Raw genomic sequence first — 15,595 nt, 5'->3', positions numbered from 1 at the left:
TGACAATCAACTTCAGATTTATTACATTTTAAAGCAGTTAGCTTACTGCAGCTCTTTGCTTTTATTAAACCACTTTTCCCTTTTCTGCCTTTATGTAACTTTTCCCCTTTTCTCTTCCATCATACATCATGGCATATTGTTTACTTTCAGGTCTTCAGTATCTGTTTCCTTTTAACCTTCTCTGTGCCTCCCTGCCTGGTTCCAGACTACAAAGTGGAATTGTTCTTCTATTCATTATTTGCTTCTTGCAACACCCCAAAAGTGTTAGGCACTGTACACAAACCAATGAAGGCAAAACTCAGCTTTGAATAGCTTACCCAGAGGGCAAATGTACTGAGACAATAATGCATATATGAGCAGCCTCAGAAAGCCATATAAATTAAAAATAAAGAATTGAAAGGTGAAGAAACAGAAAGTACAAATTTTATTAATATTAAAATTCTTTCTTTTCAGCAATTTAAAATGTGGTGGTCTAATAGTAACAGTAAAAGCCCCTCAGAGCAGTTCATTCCACAGCATGAGGTGCTCTCTATGCAAAATTATAGAGTTAAGAATATTCCGTTAACACAGAGATCTGATTGGCTCAAAGGACCTAAGTGCTTTATAATCATAAGAATGCCTGTAAGTGCATATATAAATGCATAGACTAAAAATGTTCCAAGTAGACTGTGACACAATAAACCTTAAGAGCTCTGTTACGGGCGAATGTGTCAAGAATCCCTGTTTTAATAACTACTTGATTATATACTTACCCAATCTAGTGAACATTATGTGTTTGCTGGTAAGGAGTATTGGGTAAATACATAATTAAAGAATTCTTGAAATATTCATTCTAGGTAATTTTTTTCAGCAACTAGAACAACAAAAATACTAACTTAAGAAGAGAGAGGTAATTCAGTTATAAAAAAAACCTGCACTTAAACATAGTTTTAAATTTGACTTAGACAAGGGCCCAAAAATTCAAAGGTTGGACTGAAAAATCCAGGCTGACAAGTTGCAATGCTCAAAATTGAAAGGAAGGAGAAAGAGAGGGAGAGTAGGAGAGGCACAACAGTATGAATTAAGGCTAGAATATCAACCCAGATTTTTAACCTTAATTCTTCATTTCCTGACTTGCTAATTTAAATGTGGGTCCTTGATACTTATACACTTATTAATTTATACTTCCTACAATAGGTAAACAAGAAGTGAAATTAATTCTAGTAATTCACAATGGAAAAACAGGCTAAATATTTCAATTATGCCCTTTGTTAGAGTACACATGTATAGAGGCACCATAATCTGCTTCTGTACATACTCTTCAACAACACCATGGTGGGACAAATATAGTCACTTCACTTCAGCTTCACACGCTGATTCAGTGATAGAATAAAGTACTTCACAGATTAGCTTAGTCTGCAGCACTTAAAGGTCAGGATTTATTGTAATGTAAATCACAAAGCAATTTTATCTTGACAGAGATTACATACTGTTACAATATTTCTCGCTGAATCTAGTGATGCGTTTGCTTTTTCTTCGCAACTGCTGTGCAAATTGGACTTTAGCCCAGAAAAGAAAAAGAGATGGCAGCCTGCTTGGTTTTTCAGCAACAACTTAATTTCTTCTCATATTTTTCAGAGCTCTGAAAAAGGTATTAAAAAAACCTTCCATAAATACAAGCAAACCTTGCAGAATATGAAAGTAGTTTTTGTAGACATTAGATAGGACATTCACTGAGTTATTTTGTAGAATAACTGATAACTTGACTCCTAGAGATCCAAGCCAAATGATCCCATTAGACTGTGCTGAAGCAGCCCTATTTCATATTATTAAATATACATTCATTTAAAAATAATTATAATGCTTATATCCTGGCTAAAATTGCGAACAGTAAGAAAATTCAGTGGTGAGGTTACTACTCATTTCTTAGCTTGTCCCATTAAATTGAGTGTTACCAGGATTTCAAATTACCATACTTCTTACAAAGTACCAGTCAAAGGTGTTTGGGGATCAGCTGGGGCAGCTGGCAGCACACTGGAGAGAAACTTGGGGTTCTGGGGGTCCCCCACAAATGGTTTGTCACATTTTCTGCTGATGTAACTCCATTTTCTCCTGATAAAACTGGTGCAGTTATTTAAGCAAAGAATTTGGCTCAAAGCACCTAATTATACTTTACCAGAACTTCTGTGACTTGATTACCTTCTTCATGGTGTATTGATTTTTACATTGTGTTCACAATGTTGAAATGTGATTTTGCAACACCAGATCAGCATTTTCAGAACCTTCAACATTTTGCATTTTATTTCAGCATAGATGGATGTAAAGGCATATCCCTTTGCGTAAATAAGAGTGTTGGGCATACAAAGACACAGAAAGATAACAGTATTTGTTTATATAATTGTATGTAAGGCACAAGATATGTTTTCATAGCCCACTACTATCATTATTAGGTCCATTATTTTTGTAGGAGATATACATCCTCAGTTTCAATCAAGTATCTGTGGAGACTGTTACTTTTTCAGTATATCATCTGTTGTCTCTTGCAAAGAACACAAAACTGTGGAAAATTTCCAGGCTGTCACAACATTATTCTGAGATATGAGATTCTCTGAATATACTTTTTTTTTAATTAAGAATTTTATTACTTGAGGGAAAAAAAGTGTTAAACTGACAGCCTTTGAGAGTCCATAGGTTGGACATGGATTAAGAGCAAGACATGTCTGAGTTAGAGAAGTTAGAATTGAAGACTGCATTAGTGAGATCAGTCTGGGAATACCGCGTCCTGTTTGATGTTGGAAAACCCGAATAAGATTCATAAAAAGATGCGTGACTAATTTGTGAGCTGAAAGGTACAACTTACTATCACAAAATTAAGGAGCTCAAAGCGTAGTTTTCTCAAAGAGAGAAAGCTAAGGGGTGACTTTCTATTGCAGTCTATCTGTACTGCCAGAGAAAGAAGATATATGCCACAAGATAGCTCTCCACTATAGGAAAGGCATAATAAAATCAAATTACAGGAAGCTAACATAAGAAAAATATTAACTGGAAATAAGATACAAGTTTTAACTTATCTTTGGAATAAATTACTGATGGACAAGATACATTCTTCATGACTTCAAGTCTTTTGAAATCAGGGTTGGATGTCTCCCTAGAAGATATGCGCCAATTTGGTTACAAATTTAGGGGCTTAGTTCAGGAATTACTAGATGACCTTATGCGTCTTCTCATTATAGTCATTCATAATTAGCTCTTTTGGCCTTAAAATCTGAGCTAGATTTAGAGAGGGTTCTTGGGCACATGAGCCCTACAACTAGATTCTCAAAAACACCAGCGGTATCTTAGGTCACCCAAGTCCCTTAGACATCTAAATTGCTGCCTAAGGTACTGCCTAAATCGAATAACAGCCCAAGCTGTGTGGCAGCTGTCACACATGGAAACCCAGTTGCATTCACAAACTAGACACCCCTTTACCTATCTTGCATGCAGGGTCCAAAGTAGCAGATGTCCTGCAAGCAGACCTATACCCATACAAATGAGGAAGGAGGTGGTTCCCCTTTTTTAACTTAAATGGTTCAGCAGTTAGAGCACTCTCCTGAGATGTGAAAGATCCAACTACAATCCTTACAGCTGGATTTGAAGCATGAATTTGAGCCCAGGTCTTCCAGTTCTTAGATGAATCCCTGAAGCACTGGGCTCTCTATTGAATATTCTAGGATGGGTCTCTCTCAGTCTCGGTGGGTGATGCTGTTCCACTTTTCATACATAATTAAATAGTTATTAGATCAGAGAGAGACCAAAAGAGAGAGAGGGATTCAATAGCCTAGTGGTTTACACCCTCATCTGAGATGCAGGAAAAAATCAGGTTCCGGTGACTATTTAGTTATCTATGCAAAGCTTCCATAGGAGAGAAACCAATCATAGATTATGTTATAGATCAGTGGCGAGGGCATTCTGCCAAAAGGCATGAGACTTCAAGGTGCTGCTCTGAATTGTGGGAGTTCATTGAAATTCCTGGCTGACTTCCACACTGGTACCCTGTAGGGGGATTGATGAAAAAAGGCTTACCTGACTTAGACACCTCCTCACTCCTGGACAGGGTTCATGTTTGTGAATCCCAAGCACAGACAAATACCTAGGGCTTATGTCCCATCCACCTCCTTGATTTTCTAACTGCTAGCTCAGGCAGCTCCTACTTCAGTGTTTTGGCTTTTGAAAATCCCATTATGGGGAGCCTAGCTCTCTCCATCCCTTGTATAGGGAGGGTAGGTGCCTAAGCTGAAAGCTGTTATCTCCACATGGCAGCAGGTGCTCAAAAATGTGGTACAGCAATGCTGGCCGAAATTCCCCGTGTGAATCTAGCCCTATGAATTTTGTGCATATCACCTCATTATTATACCTAAAACATAATCACCTCATTATTATACCTAAAACCTAATCTCCAATTACTAAATATTTTCCTTAGCATTTCTAGGAAGAATAACAAATAAGACTGAGAAATAAGGGCCAATTTTTAAAATTTCAGTCCTCATTTCAGAGCGGGACTAGAAAACCTGACACAGACCTATACCTATTTGTATAGTAGAGTAGATATACAGTTAGTTTATATGGCGACTGTGTATACCGTTAAAAATAAATCATTAAAAATCTGCTTCTTCAGTGTGCAGGAACTCTTTTAGCATCATCTCAATTCTAGTCAGAAAGAATGCTTTTAAATAGTCCATACAGTTTCCTCATAGATTTAATTAAAGACGAAAAAGCCAATTTGTCCAAAGGAAGCATCAACCTAAATGTTCACCCACATAGTCACCTTACTTTTCTGGGGTTAGGTTATCATACTGTTAAGTACATTGAACAGGGCCTGAATACTGAGTAATCCTATTGGAGTCAATTGAGGGGTAAGGTACTGTGTGCTGTGAGTAAATGCATCACAATCTGGAAATATCTGAGTAAATACTGCTAGTCCTTCTTAGAGCCTTTCTGGCTTCCATTTTGTATTTTTAAACTTAGCAATGGGGAGAGATCGGGAATGTCTGCTTTTGTGTGTGGAAAACACAGAATAGAGGTTCTGAGGGCAGGAGGACAAAATGTCTGGTTCAGGAGATTCAGAAGAAGAAAAAGCATTATTTTTATGAAGTTACCACAGTTCTGAATTCATGTAGTAACTTGATAAAAAGTTAAATGTTGCTGCCAGTTTCATGGCTTTATAACCGCATTAATTTTGAGACTGTGAGCATTGTGGGTTTCAGATCCCAGGTTCATTGAGCAGCATTTGCAGTTAGAACAAGGAAATGCAGATCCTAATTGAAAACTCAACGTGCTGATGATCTGTGTGCAAATTGGGCCTGTAATCTGGAATTCTATTAAGCCAATAAAGGTAATACTATGTTTTCAGATGCTTTTTGAAGCACAATCACACTTGAAGGTATTTTAAGAAAAATCAACTTGTCTGTTAAAGATGCAGAGCAAAGATATATGTACCGCTTGTACCACTGCTGTACATTTTGTGTTTAGCTGCAGTGGCAACTTAGTAGAATCTGATGGATTTGGTGGATTCCTTTTATTGACTTGCCACCATTTAAATTTGCTTTTCTTTTATATGATAGGGTTTCAAAATGCAAATAAGGCAAAGAAGGCTATGTATAAAATCCATCAAATTCCACTGGGCTGAGCCCCAAGGTTGAGTAAAGATGCCAATTAGTATTCACAATACTGACTTCTAACGAGCATGAAAAGCAAGTGCTAGTGAAAAAGCAAAATCCATGTAATTCTACAATTTGTCAAACTCTGTAATCTTGACTGTATTTTGAAATAATACAATAATTTGTAAGGGATTTTTGAACCCCATTAATATACTTTTCAAAATGTAAGTGACAGCATAGCAAACCGTCAAATATCAAGAACATTTTATATACCAAGAAGCAAGAACTCACACTAATTATTTCCTTGTTCTCACTAGTTTTGTAATTTTACACATTTGCTTATGCAATCATTGAAGCAGACCTAGATCTATATGCATAGTATAGTAGATACACAGTTAATGTGGAGACTTTGTATACTGTGAAAAATAAATAAATAAAAATCTGCTTCTTAAGTTTGCAGGGACTCTTTTGGCACCATCTCAATTCTAGTCAGAGGGAACACTTTTAAATCAATTTTAAGACACACAAGTATCCTTTGGTCCCTCTTGAGTAAAGATTTCTTAGTTTATTAATTTTAGCATCATTGCCCTTATACTACCACTTTCCAAAACTGGAAGAAAAACAGCATTAAAATCAGCCATCAATCAAAGGAGAAAAACATGTATTTAAAGACTGTAACCAAAGTAGGTTAATAAGATATTTAGGTACCTCCATGTACAGATCTGTCAATGCAAATAAATAATCTTTTGACTATTGTATCTGAAATTTGATACAAATACTCCTTATGAAGTATATACATAGCGCAATCAGGTCAAACAGTGACCTTATGCTGAATTAAATAGCAGCAAATACAATGGTCCATAGTTTTATCCTTTAAAAACTCATTATTGTTTATGGCACTTTTATGCAAAATTAAAAATGGGTAATCGATTCCACTCATGTCTACTGAATCAAATTTTTCATCTTTTTTTTGGAACAGAGCTTGAAAAAAAATAATACTGCTGTCAGAGTTTTAATGTGATTTCTGCCGTCATTGATGATCTCAGCCCAGCTCTGTAAGTTTATTTGTAAAATGAATGTTGCTGAGCATGAAACAGCTGCAGAGGCTGCCTTTAGAGGCTGGGGAGCCTTGGGTCCTCTCTTCTTCTTTCTGTGTTTCCGTCTCCTTTAGGTTCTACTAGCCTCAAGGGCTAAATTCATGGCCTCCTTCAGCCCCTACAGCTACAACCGTGCCTCACAGGTGTTACTTGGTCTTCAGTTCTGTCCTTCTGTCAAGTCCTCAGCCCTCTTGGCTTCAACCCCACTTTTCTCTGGCTGCAGGCTTGCAGCCTTGATCCACTGATCTAGATCCTGCTCTCAGCTTCAGCCCTCTTTGTATCTCCTGTTTCTGGGCTTCTAGGCCCAGTCTCATGCCTTGTCCCAGCCTCTTAGGGCCCACACTAGGTTGCTCACAATCCGTCTTAGCTCACCTGGCATCCCTGGCCAAGGGCAAGGCTGCTCACAGTTCTGCCCAGCCCCTCCAGAGTACCTAGCTCAGGGCAAGGCTGCTCTCATCTCTTCCCTGCCCCACATGGCATCTCTGACCCAGGGCCAGGCTACTTTCGGTTCTGCCCAGGTCCCCCTCCACTCTCTGCGTCCCTGGCCCACAACAAGGCTGTTTTCCTGATATACTTGCCTATAGCCTTTTAATGGGGCTCAGCTGCCCACTTCTCAAGTGCTTCTGGTTCTTCTCCATGTCTTATGCCCTGCCCTTGGCAGAGCTCTAATCTTGACGTGCCCTAAAAAGCCTACCCAGCTCTGCATTGTTGCCTCACTCAGGCCATCTGCTCCCTTTTGTTTCCCTCTGGGCAGCTCCAGGGGACAGCTCAGGTGCCTCCTAGTCCATCTCAGGAGCTCCTCTCCTTTCCGCATGCAGGGCCAGACTGCCCCCTCTGGCTCAGGCCCTGGGCATACACCTGGAAGCCATGCCTTCTTTCTATTGCATGCCTTCCCCACACAGGAGTTTTCCCTGTTAATCAAGGGCCAGCCTGCACTCTTGCAGCTACAGCTCCACACAGCCAGTTTAGCCTGGTGCATCCTCTTAAAAGTCCCCTCTCCTTCCCTTCCATTGTACCTGAGTAACAGGGGGTTACTTGTGGGTACTCCTTGGTTGGAGAAAGCCTAAGGGATATCACCCTGACAGAAACCCACTCTCGCTGAGGCATTAGGCAGTCAGCAGCAGTTCTTACCTATTGGTTTCTGCAGAAACTACAGTCATTGAGGCACTGAATGTCTGGACTTAGTCTGGCCTTTGGGTTCTGTCTTAATGGTCTACAGGGGTGGTACTAGGTTTTGGGCAGCCTCTGTTCCTCCATGCTCTTGCCTAGGGACACACATCAAAGGTCTTGGTATGATGGTTGCAGGACTCTGTACAAGCAGATTCATCAGGCAACTGATTCGACCTCTTACGCAGCCACCAGGAACCAGAGGATCAAAGGTTGTCTACTATGGCCTTTCTCAAATGTGGCTTTGGAGCTTAGAAAAAGAATAATCCAAAACAAAATAAAAATCCTTCCAAAGTGGAGTGGATGCATAACACACTATTTTCAAACAATTAATGGGGCTAAGGCAGTATGCTCATTCTTTTGGCCCTGTGGGCCAGATGATGAGTGGGGCAGGGCTAGCCTGCAGTGGGCCAGGGCCAAGATTGGTCCCCAGGGGTCTAGCATTGCCCCCTTGCCCACACACTGGGATTGGAGCCTGGGCCCTGGCACCAACCCCTCCCAGCCCCATGCACCAGTGGACACCTGATCCAGTGTGCAGGGCATGGGACTTGCTATGGATCTGACAACTTGGCAGTAGGGGAGCAGTGCCACCTTTCTCCTGCTGCCAAATTTTCAGACCGGGGAGGTGGGCAGGAGGGGCTGGGCTGGATAAAACAGGGCTGTGGACTGGATCTGGCCTGCAGGCCGGGGCTTGATTACCCCTGGGATAAAGCATCCTTTTTACTATCAGATACTGGGATAACAATCTCACCTTACAGGAATGATTCCAAAACAAGAGATCACATCCCTTAAGAAAGGTATGTGTGGGATAATTGAATACCAGACACTCAATTATCCCAGAGAGGGTTGGTCCTGAAGTGGGCCATGGACAGTGTGGAGCCAATACAAAGTTGGATTGTGAGCCCTCAAGTGGATTCATTGATTAGACAGCATGGGAATCACCGCCTTATCATTTAAATTTTATGTCAAAGGTGAAGTACAAAAGGATTTGGAGACAGACTAGACATGATATCAAAAGCAAGTAAGAAAAATGATTTTTATAGCAACACTTTAAACTGACAAGGGGTGCATAATGTGATTTTTTTCCATATCAGTATCTTCTAATACCCATTCAGCTGCTGCTTCACTAGTTGCTATTTCTTGCATAAAAATTGAAGTATTTTTGTGAATACAAAAGCTTATAACAACATGCTTTCATGAACATGGAGGCATAGTAGATGAACAGTTAAAAGCAATTCCTTTCACTTTTCAAGAGATTAAACTACTCTAGCTTTCTTTACATAGGCTGAACCTGAGCATTCCTTGAGAATGAAATACACTGAGTCTTGAACTTTGGACACATGTGATTTATTAATATTTTGGAAATGGCCTGTAATTAGGATGCATATTGCTTAGGAGCCCAGTCCATTTCTCACAATAACATTGCTTTGACATGAGTATCGTTTTTCCCACAAATAATTCACTGTCTGATTATTCCATTGGCTATCTGCTCAAGTTCATATGATTTTGTTTTGTGGGTCTGTAAGACAAGAGTCAATGGTCTCACCTAGTAGTTACCATCTTGTAAGGAAAATGCACCTTCTTTTAGTGACATTCTTGTGTGGATTATGGTGTCCTTGACATTTTGGAATGACTGTACCTAGCAATGTCCCATCCCTTTCATACTCCTGCTAATGTGTACTGAGAATCTTCAAGTCTTTGGGGCTTGTTAAATGCAGCAATATATAGAATTTCATTCTTGCAAATTTCTGTCCTCCAGTATTTGCTTCTAGACAAGTATGAAGTCCAGAAATCCCCTCCTTTAGTTCCCTGCTATTATTTCTTTCTGAGATTATTATTGTTGCACTGTTTCATCTTACAAAATAATCAAGGCAATCCTGTATTCCTTGAATACCCACACCAAAAATTATTGGGGGGGTTATAGTTCACAAGAATTACAAGTCCTACTTCCAATTCTTTTTTTATTATTGCTTTAATTTCATCCTGCCAGAAGTGGGCCATGCACTCATTTTTTAGGCAGATCATGGCCTTATAAAAATGATACAAGTCAACTGTATTTCATCTGCTTAAATATATGGAAATAATAAATACATAATAAAAGTACTTGGAGGTCTGCCACATATGATACACCAAGATTCCCTGCATAGAGTGGTCATATTTTCAAAAACCACGAGTAAATTAGATGGTGCAATGAGCATTATATGGTATGTTTATTTGAGGATCTGCGCATAAATTTTGAAGTGCCTAAACACCATAAGCTAATTTCAAAAATAGAATGTAGGCTCCTAAATCACTTATGTACTTCTAAAATTTCTACTCCTAATCTCCAAATACATCCCTACATAGAAGCTACTGTATGGTACACTATGATGATAACAGCACATAGTCATTTAGTGCAATAGTTCCTTAATATGCTAGAAATTGTGAGAAAATTCAATGTACATGTAAAGTAAAAAGTTTTAAAAAATGATCCAGATACCTTTTTGTCTGTAAATAATCTTAACCATTAGCCTGTCTGGTTTACAACAGCTTAAGTAAAGCACTTCAGAGTATTGAAATGTGTAAAACAAAAGGAATTCCTGAAACCAATGTTCTTTTTAAGGAGCAGCAGAATGTTCTCAGGGCTTAGGTATTTATTGATAGCAAGAGGAGTGATATTAGAAAGTATTCACTGTAAGCAATAAGATATACTTTGCCTTGTTATTATTTTTTGAGTGCCCAGTTGTGTACTAGGTATTTCACCAAAATAAGTAAAGACACATCCCCTGCTTGGCAAAGCGTGCAGCCTAAATTCAGTATGACACAAGTGGGCAGAATAAATGAGCAGAAATGGCTGAGAGGAGAGGAAAGAAGGAGAAGAACGAGTGTGTAACAACAGGATCATACAGATACTAACAGAAGAGAGACAGATAAATCTCGTGGTGGTTTTTGTTTCACTTTTTGACTAACTTTTTTCATGGGTAAGATGGGAGAAGTGAATTTTCAGGATGAATTTGAATGAAATTACGGCTGCGGCATGCAAATGGGATTGGGGAAGGCAATGTATACATAAAGAACAGCATGGAAGAAGATGCAGATTTGCCTGTGGGAGATAAACAAAGGGGATATTGAGCCAGGCATAATTGGTGGAACAGCAAAATCACGGAGTAAATGAAAGGAGACCAGGCCAGAGATGTGACCAAAGGGCTGGATAATATGAGGCCGTAAAAGCAAGAAGGCAACATTTATATTTGATGCATACACAATAGAGACAGTGGAGTGACTCCAGTCAGGGGGAGATAAAAGGCATGAAGGATGATTCTGGCAGAGGCATCCTGAGTCAAGTGGTATGCAGTTAAATAAAGGAGGAGGCGGCTGCATACTTGAGGCAGGAAATGATTAGGGCATGGGTGAGCCATTTGAATGTTGGGACAGAAAAAATGGGTACTAAGATCTCTCTCTCTTTGTTTTCCTTCTCTGGAAAAAGCAAATAGTACCTCAGTGAATCAGTTCCAATTCTCTTGATAAACATTACAGATCCAAAACAACAACGCTGTTTTCCCTTTTTATTTGTTTCCCAGTAAGGCTGCAAGATGATTCAACATACAGAAGAGAAGTGAGTTATCAGTGCATTTAGACTGCTTAGTTTTTATTTGTGCATGTTTAGCAGTCACATCTTTGCCAGCAAAATACTATTACATAGGTGGAAGAGGCACACAAGTTTTTAAACTATATGTATACATTGTTAGAGTCAAAATATTCAGTTATAAAACTTCAGCCTGATACTTGATTTGTTACTGCTGTTGTTTTAACCTCAAATCCTTTTTCTTAGTCATAACAATAGGTCCCCCTAGTGGACAAAAAGCAGATACATTTTAGCCTGGCCATTCTTACCAATCCACTATAACCGAACTCGATTATCAGGTTAAAGTCCTCTTTCCACTTGTGCAAATTAATGGTGAAAAGACATAATTAATGTTTATGCAGCTCTTTGAAAATGGAAAACATTCTGTAAGTGATGTACACTTTTACTGAGTTGGCTCATTAACCAGTAATGTCACAACTCTTCCCAAAGCAGTATCTAATCCCTGTATTGCATCTTTACAAAACAAAAGGATGTGTTTTAGGTTTTTGTAAAAATGAGTCTGAATTTTATTATTTAGTTGTATAAAGCACATTTTAGGGTCACAATATTTAAGATATGTCTTACAGAAATAAATTAAGACACTGAGACCAGGTAAAGACATCACACGTTTATCAGTATAAGTGATTGGAAACCAGTCTATACACATAACAGAACAGAAATTCAGCACACACCGACTGGTTTAAAAGTGGTGGAACCCAATCTAAGATTTGCTCCCCTCACCAAAGGGTGGATGCGTGTTGTGTTTGCTGCTGATCTAAACGATGCCGCTTACAGACACCTGTGTAAATTAGGTGGATTCTGCCTCAGGCTTTTTGAATGTCTGCACCTAGCTTGGTACTGCCAGTGTAATAATCGTAGCCATTACAGCAGGGGCGGGCAAAATATGGCCCACAGGGTGAATCTGGCCACTGTGGGATTTTGTCCAGTCCACAACAGGTCCCTCAGTCCTGCCCAGCCTAGGTGTGGGAGACAACCTGGGCTGTGGCATGTGTGACCGGTCCCACTGCCCCGGGTGTGCATCAGGGCTGACATGGTGCAGCAGCTGGACTATTTCCCAGCAGCCCTGGTGGTACAGGCCCTTCCAGCTGCTGCCACGGCAGGATCTGAGCCTGCTGCATGGGCACCCTGGCCTGTCTGCCCCCCAACACACTGCTGTGCGCAGGACCTGCACAGGCAGAGCACTTGGCCGGGCAGCTGGGATGAGGCCATGGGAAGGTGGGGCTGGAGAGACTCTGGGATCTTGAGGCAGTGACAGTGCAGGGCTGGCGCCTGAGCAGAGCTGCAATCTTCTGCCCGCTCACCCCTGCAACAGGTGTGGGTTATGCGGACAGGGGCGTGCAGGGAGTATATCGCGGCTCTGCCGCAGCCTGGCCCTGTGCTATTACCACCCCAAGATCCTAGGGGCTCCATGGAGACCAGCTGGGAGCCACGCAGGCAGGGGATGTGGCTGGGCAGATGGGATGGGTCTGTGGGGGGATAGGGAGCTCCATCCAGGAGTGGGGTAGATGGGGCTGGGATCTTGAGGCAGTGACAGTGATGGGCTGAAGCTGGGACAGAACTGTGATCCACTCCCTGTATGCCCCTACCCGCAGAACCGGTGCCCATTACAGGGGCGTGTGGGCATTGGTTCTGCCCCAGCCCCATGCTGGCACCACCCCATGACCCACCCCATGATCCTGGCCTTACATGCCTGTCCTGCACCCTGTCTGCCCGCAGCCCCATCCCATGGAAGGAGTTTTGGTGAGCTGTTGAGGGGGGCGGATGCTGACCCAGCCCACGACAGCTCAGCAAAGCCCCCTATGTGGCCCGCAGGCCCAAATAATTGGCTGCCCCTGCATTACAGCTGTAATTAGTTTGTGCTTACAGCTCAAGACCTCAAAACCTGTTTTAGTAGGTTAGGAAATCTCACCCAAGTTATCTTCAGCTTTTCTAAAAATACCAGGGAATTATCTGACTTGCACCTGGATTAAGGAAGTGACTTCTGTATAATGCACCATTCTAGGAACAGAATTTCTAACAGTGTTAACATTCCTCACCCCTACCCAGCACAGCATTCAATATGAATGCCAACCCTGGAGTAGATCTATGACCCATATCATTTTGACCTACAGCTGCTTCCTGTATTGTTCCCCGCCCCACCATCTCCTGTCTGATTTAAATCAATTAACAGCTTCTCACTGTCAGGTTTTTTTTCCACACAGTAACTACAAATTTCTTCACTACTTACATCCTCCAGGTGTTTTGCTCTATTCTTTTTTCTTTGTCTTATTATGGCAGTTCCAACCTGTATTTTGCTCCCTTTATCTCCCATGAAACAGTAGAAAAAACTTGAGTGTTTTAATGGCAAAATTAGCTCTACTTAGTATCTGATAATAAAGACAACTGGCACATGAATACCTCTTCCCTATCCTACTTCTCAGTTACCCCCCTAATATAATCCTTAGGCCTTCTACTGCAGCAAACCTCCTTCCAGGAAAAGGCTAGGAACAATGCCTGCTAATGCTATGGTCAAGCCAAAGAAGGCTGTTGAATGCAGCATAAAATGTGTCAAGTATGCCAACCTGTGGCTCTTACGCAAGCTCAAATTCCTAAATGTAAATGCAGGTGCTTTCTGCTTGTAGACGTCCATGTGGCTTGGGGCATTAAAATCGAAATGCAAATTCAGTAACTAACTGTATGAAATACTATATTTATAAGATGATTGAACACTGAGATACTGAACTTAACTGAAATGTTTAAAAAGAAACTTCTGCAAAACAGAAGAGTCCATCTTATTTGTAAGATGTTTTCAAGCTGCTAACAGATTTGCCACCTGTTAAATGTAACCCTTCTTGCTAAGCCTCTTCTGTAAAAATTCCTAAAGAAAGGTGATTTTAGAAGACCGAGCACCAAACAGTGCTGATCCAATCTTATACCTACCAGTAAAATAGAGTCTGCTCTACCAACAGTCACAAAAGTCAGGGAATAAAACCTTTTCAGTAATTCTTTTATTGTCAAAATAATGCTTTCTGGCTTTGAACTGCTTGGCAAACAGAATCAGAGTATAAATGTGTAAGGTGGGAAGTATCTATTTCTCGATCTTGGTCTTTTTGCCTCCGCAGCGTAAGGGGAAAGTATAAAGGTAAAAACTGCACGTGGCATTCCAAATGTAATCTTTCAAGGTGGATTCCCACGAACTACTTGATATGTATTCTGAGGAACTATCACATGCAACAGATGATCATTTGCTAAAATGATCAATTTGCTTGGCGTAGCAACTGAGTTTTCCCAAAAGAGGAACCGCCTTTGCTTTGGTTACAAAAGTTTCTGATTCTCTCAGCATTTATAAGACTTCCAGTGCTTTCCTATTCATCTACATTATTGTACTGAAATTGTCCAATAGGATTGGTACAGGTTTTCCCTTGATATAACTTGGAGATGGTACAAGAGCTCGAAACACTGACCTCTCTTTTTTCTCTGAGGGACCATTTTCCTTTTGTTACTGAATGATGAAAACCTTCTCAACATCCCTGCAGACTTACTTCAATGGCAATTATCTCCCAGCAAGACTGGTACAGAAAACGACCTCTGGAAAAGTTTTGCTTGCGACAGCCAGTATCTGATAGAACTCCCGACCTAATGTAAAAGTCAAAGGAAACGCATTGCTCTTGCTTCAGATATGGCTGATTCTAGAGCAAGAGAAGGTGAATTCATCTATATAGTAGTCACCATTAAAAGTCTAATTTACCAGTAGCTTCCACAGTGTAATACCTGGAAAAAAATGTCCCCGTTCTAGACAGAAATCTCAAAAATGTAAATAGGAATTAGAGTATTCTAGAAACCTGTGCATTTCAGTGTTGCTGACTCCTGTGCTTTTATGAATTTTGGAATATGAGTGTATTTTTTTAAAGTTTCAACATATGCAGGTTGAGAAAAACATCTCAAAACCAGTGCTTTGGGCTTCATGGCGGTCTCACAGAGTAACTTCCACATTGTCAAGGATATATAGATACCTGGATCTACCTTCTCCCCATCTGATCAGAGCAGAACAGGATAAAAATCTGGGAGCTTGAAACAAGTTCTTTTGATAGGAGCGTCAGGAAACCATA

General features: G+C 40.6%; 1 protein-coding gene across 2 annotated transcripts in view; it reads right to left on the bottom strand.

Moving 5' to 3' along the window:
- Positions 1–1,390: 1,390 nt before the first annotated feature.
- The window catches only part of CETN3 (centrin 3), an 88,746-nt gene continuing 74,541 nt past the window's right edge, over positions 1,391–15,595 (bottom strand). Inside the window, exon 5 of one of the 2 annotated variants that reach the window (XM_019516899.1) lies at positions 1,391–1,621. In XM_019516899.1, coding sequence (XP_019372444.1) covers positions 1,614–1,621 — 8 coding nt within the window. In that variant the 3' untranslated portion in view covers positions 1,391–1,613. Of the gene's footprint in view, positions 1,622–9,216; positions 11,712–15,595 lie in introns of those variants that run through there. The other variant, XM_019516896.1, reaches the window with a different exon arrangement.

Source organism: Gavialis gangeticus, unplaced genomic scaffold (assembly GCF_001723915.1).
Source record: "Gavialis gangeticus isolate Ggan-Ray unplaced genomic scaffold, GavGan_comp1, whole genome shotgun sequence".
Classification (NCBI taxonomy): domain Eukaryota; kingdom Metazoa; phylum Chordata; order Crocodylia; family Gavialidae; genus Gavialis; species Gavialis gangeticus.
The sequence above is the reverse complement of the archived record's forward strand: the minus strand, read 5'-3'. Positions and strand labels throughout refer to the sequence as shown.